Genomic DNA, 5,546 nt, shown 5'->3' with positions numbered 1-5,546 from the left:
AAATAACTGAAAAATAAGATTAGTAAAGAATATTCTTTGAATGCTAAATTTACGTATTGAATTCTTTTTCTTGTCCCCATAATTCAAAAAGTTTTTTTTATTATTGCCGAAGAAATGAAATAAAAGATAGGGTAGAGGTATGACAGTTATTATATGAGGTCTACCCAATGCTAGATGCAAAGGCGCATAATAGATCGATATGAACATGATGAGCTGTCCCGTAATAAACCCAGCTGTTGTTGATAGTTTCTTCTCGGTCCCTTCTTGCATAATCCGAGCTCGAAGAAGGAAGAGATAAGAGGGCCCTATGGAGAATGTGCTCAGAAATCCATAATAGAATCCGACCACAACGACCGAATTCATTATCTTCATGCATAAGTATACTAGATTATCCAGTATAAAAGGTTGAAAAATCATTATATAAATATATGGATTTAAAATTAGATAATAATCCGGAGATTGCAATAGATAATAAAAAACAGAAGATAATAAAAAATAGAAGTTTACAGATAAATTCGTTTTTCCTCTCATTTTTTTAATTAAAAGGTCAAATTTCAATTCTCTTGTCGATCATGCGACACCCGGATTTGAACTGGGGAAAAAGGATTTGCAGTCCCCCACCTTACCGCTCGGCCATGCCGCCAAAACGATATATATATGAGAATACCCTTTTTTATTGAAAAAGAGATATGCACTTTGATCGACAAACGCAATAATGGAAGGACAAAACGAAACCGTTAATTATACAATTTCTGAACAATTCTTGAAATCGAAATGAGAAGATGGTTTTGTCGTTATGAGATAAAAAAAAATGCAATTTGATGATACTTAAAATTAGGAGTTGCACAATATCCAAAAAAAAAAATCTCATTTCACAACAGAAAAAGACAAAAACAAAAGATAGAAGAAGATCCAACATCTCAGTCTCAAAAACTAAAAAACGAAGATCTTATTGATTTTTCCTTTGGATATCGGCCACACTATGAGTTTGCACCATTTGATGTTACGGTGCACCAACTGAAAGGTGGAACTAACTTTCATTCATTTCATTCTACCATTTCGGTCAAAAGCGATATAGTATTGAACTTTCATGTGTATTGGTAAATTAATATTCTAGTAATTTTTAATCGTTAATTTTAATTATAAAAATATATATAATGTATATAATTAAGATCAACAGTTAAAATTTATTAAAATATTAATATATTTAAAAGATTTTTTATAGTATTATTAGATTACTTCATTATATTATTATTTATTATTATAAGTTATTGAGTAATAAATATTAACTTATCTATTAATTTATATTTTATATATTGACAACAATTATTAGAATTTTTTATTTTTAATATGATGAAAGAAATGGTGTATACTGAGTTATGGGTGTATATGGTGATTCACTAGTGTATGATAGCTGTCCAAGAGAAATCGGACCGTCCAATTTGAGGTATTGAAAATCCTGGGTCCGATTTCAGAAAATCCTGGATTCGATTTGTGTCATTCTCTCTTTGCAATAAAATTGGACCCTCCGATTTATGTATTTTTTATCATTTTAAAAAACACAAAAAATTATAGTGTTAACTCCTACTTCCATAACAAAAATAATTAGCCCAGTTATCATTCTCAGGTTGTTAAATTAGTTATATATATTGAACAGCCAAGACAAGGAGGAAAAAAAAGTTAATATTATTTGATTGGCATCCCGAAAGGCAAAAAAGTTAATATTATTTTATTTGCATCCCAAAAGGCAAAGGAAATTAAGTTTTACAACCGTGAGATGGAGATTCGAATCTTGCGTCTGTTTAGTGAGAAAGCAAAGACAGTGATGGGAAAAATTTTGTTTCTAACTTCTGAAGAAGCTTAATGAAGATACGCCAACTCAACAAAGGAGATTCTATACCTCATCTCATGGCTCACGCCCAACCCTACAATATTCTATTCTCGCTTAATTAATTTCAAAATAATTAAAAGATTTAATTAGTTCACTAAAGAGATAGTGAATTGTGTATTCAAATTCTACCATAATATTCAATTTAATCCTTAAAAATTTAAAGATAAAAATTTTTAATTTCACATGACTAAAAATTTTTAGATAATAATTTAATAATTCTTAATTATCAATTACCCATAAAATTAATTTCTGAATTTTTGCCAAATTTAAACTTATTAAAATACTTTCTGACTTTCATATAGAGTTAATTTAATTGTATATATCCAAACTCAACTCTGCATAAAGGCAAAAGCTACCCCAATGACCAATCAGCTGTTAACTTTAATATCTGTAAACCTTTAACCCAATCATATCCAAAGTAAGCGAAATGGATATTTATGATGAATATAGATAAATGATATTTATATATTGTTTATTGTATATTAGATAATTTTTTTAAATCAGTCGTTTGGATTGTTTTCCATATCATTTTTACTTTTATTCTCTCTTCTCTTATCTTGTGATTTTGGACATTCTTAAAGGCTTTAATTTTTTGAATTTGTCTATTTTAGATAATTTTGTTCTTCTATTTTTTTTTAGTTTAATTATTGTTGTTTATTATATTAACCTAACATGTTTGAGTAGTTAGTTTGATTAAATTATTAGATAAAGATTAATTAGTTTGATAATTTAGTTAATTTTAGTTTAGATTATTGTTTATGTCTAATTTATTATGTTTGTTAGATTTAGTTTAAATATGTCTGATAACAATTTAGTTAATTTAAAATTATTTTATTGTAATTTGTTCTATTAGTACGGAATTTCTTGGAGTAAGAATTGTTGGAGTATGAAAATGGCTTTTATAAACTAAATCAGGTTAATCACATAGCAGGAAGATTTGGTCTAGTGGTACATTTTATAACTCTTATCTTTTATATGTTTAAAATATGAATTTGTGTTATTAGTTGTTTAGGGTCTCTTTTTTTTAATGATTTATTTTGTTTCTTAGGCACCTCGAATTTTGCGTATCAGGAGAAATATATTGGGACGTTCGCTCGAGCATATTAGGTCACATTTTAGACGGCTAGAATTTGAGCATGTTGCATATACAATTGAGTGGGAGCATGACTAGCCATTGGTCTCTGCTCTGATCGAGAAATGGCGACATGAGTCCTATATGTTTTATCTGCCATGCGGAAAGATCACTATCTCCCTACATGACGTGGCGTACCAGTTGGAACTCAACATCGATGGGGAGCAATTCTATCAGGGACGGTCTATTGAGAACCTCTGTCAGCAGCTACTAGGTGTTGTTCCCGGCCTTGATGATAAACAGTCACAAACTAAATGTATTGTCAAGTTTAGTTAATTTTAGAATACTGTTTTTGGATAGTTGGAGGAGCACCCGACAAAATAGCGTCTGCTCCGTTACACCAGGGAATATATCATGTAGATCATCGGGGACATTCTGTTTTTCACTTTTTTGATGCCTCTAAACTCTCGGGTGCACATTAGGTGGTTGCCTCTATTAGAGGACATTGATGGATGTGGTAGGTGGTCGTGGGACTCAGCAGTGTTGGTATGATTTTATCGGCAGATGTGTCGAGCGACAGACTATTGTGAGTGGAACATATATAGGTGGATGTGGCAGATCGTTGTACGACTCCTCTCAATTTCCATATATCCTAACAATGACTCTCTGCCTTGCAAGCCAAACCTTTCTGTACGATGGCTTTTATTTAAAGTGATTCTTCACACCTCCTCGCTTTTTTCACTTCTGGTAATATATGCACAAAATTCTGTTAATAAATAAAATTTTAACGAAAAAATAAATATAACATTATAATGATAGTTTTTGAATCTTACTCATTCTCAAATTCAAAATTTTTTTTATCGAAAGATGAATCTTCAATAACGTGTTTTCTTTTTTTGGAATTACATCCTGGAAAAGCAAATAATTTTCAGGCAAATAAACAAAAAAAATAATAAAATACACCAAAAAATAATACTTACTTCTCTGCAGGCTTGTGAATTTTTTTCTTATTTTTACACTTTCTTAATTTCTAACAATATATTCAAAAAGTCTGCTAATAAATAAAATTTTGATGAAAAAACAAAACATAATATTTCAATTATTATTTTTTAATTTTACTCATCATCATATTCACTTTCATTTTTGAAAGATGAATTCTCGGTAATATGCTTTCTTTTCTTGGATTCCATCTTTGAAATCAGGTAAATAAACACAATAAAATTGTCAAAAATACACCGAAAAAGAATACTTACTTCTTTGTCATTCTTTTAGGTTATTTTCTTCTTTTTGGTGTCTCCTCCGAGTCATCTTCAGAATCAGACTCGGATTCAGCAACACATTCACTTTTCAAAAAAATACTCGCCTTCTTCTTTTTCTTATTTTCTTCCTTCCTTTTTACCTTTTTCTTTTAGTTGTTTTCTAAGCCGTGCTCTTTTTACGATTTTCTAAAATAGAAAAAATATTTGTTTACACAATATATATTTATAACAAATACACTAAAATTAAAGAAGGAATTCTGTTGAGTTACCATATCATCCTTTGATCTTAGCTTGTATTCTTTCAACCAGTAATTTTCTAGTCCAATATTAGACTCACGACAATCTAGAAAATGCATCCATCGATCTATTTTTATGTGTCGATTCATAAAAATATACAGTCATTAGAGTAAAGAGGCAACTATTAACAACATATTTTTTTTCAATGTGTGCTCTCTGATCCCCTTTATGAGGAAGTTGAGCACATGATCACTTCAATTCCATTTACGTATTGTGTCCAAATGAAGAATGGGCAGCATGTGAATCAGAGAAAGTTTGTTTACTGTTGTCGGCAACAAGAAGGACATCTAAATTTAGAGGATAAATGTTCTCATGAATTTTAGCTGATTTACCTCCCCATCAACACTCATTTCCATCATAGAGGTTGATAATTGCGACAAAGTCTTGTCTTAAAAGCTTCTAACAACTTTCTTGTCCTCCTCACTAAGTTCTTGAAAGTTAATTTTAGCTGGATAGTGTGGCCCTGCAAACGCAGCAAAAAATATTTTAATAATACATAAATAATTTGATAACACACCTAAATTTGATTTTTACAGTATATTACAAAATAGATTTTTACCAGATTCACTCAAGTCAAGGGCAACTGCTATATTTTTTGGGGTAATGTTGATTATACCATACCGTGTGTCAAATTTGTTACGGTAAAGATCAAATGAATATGCCAATTTTTTCAAGAACTTATGTGGCACATTCATGGCAGTAGGATATGCATCAAACCACTAAATCCTAGTTCTTGAACAATGGATTTCTTGTCATTACTCATGTTGTGAAAATTATCATGAATGGATCTCGTGGAGCATTTCAAAATATGATATTTCTGCAAATAAATCAAAATCATGTAAATAAACTATATTTATACAAAATAAATTGAGTTGTTCAAACACATATATGATTATATTATATTTTGGTGCTTTCTTTTTTGCCATTTTTTTTGTAAGAAATAAAAAAAAGTTAATAGGTAATAAGAACACCAGAAGCACCTCAATTCACACGAAATACACTGAAACGTAAATCAAAATATATTGTT

The 5,546-nt window shown here is 29.9% G+C and overlaps 1 protein-coding gene across 1 annotated transcript in view; it reads right to left on the bottom strand.

Moving 5' to 3' along the window:
* Positions 1–417, bottom strand: part of LOC130980297 (protein TIC 214-like) — a 1,059-nt gene extending 642 nt beyond the window's left edge. The window contains exon 1 of the mRNA XM_057903986.1: positions 1–417. This exon is cut by the window's left edge and continues 642 nt beyond it. Coding sequence (XP_057759969.1) covers positions 1–417 — 417 coding nt within the window.
* Between the last annotated feature and the right edge of the window lie 5,129 nt (positions 418–5,546).

This window comes from Arachis stenosperma, chromosome 5 (genome assembly GCF_014773155.1).
Source record: "Arachis stenosperma cultivar V10309 chromosome 5, arast.V10309.gnm1.PFL2, whole genome shotgun sequence".
NCBI lineage: Eukaryota > Viridiplantae > Streptophyta > Magnoliopsida > Fabales > Fabaceae > Arachis > Arachis stenosperma.
Note: the sequence above shows the minus strand (reverse complement) of the source record. Positions and strands in the feature narration are given on the sequence as shown.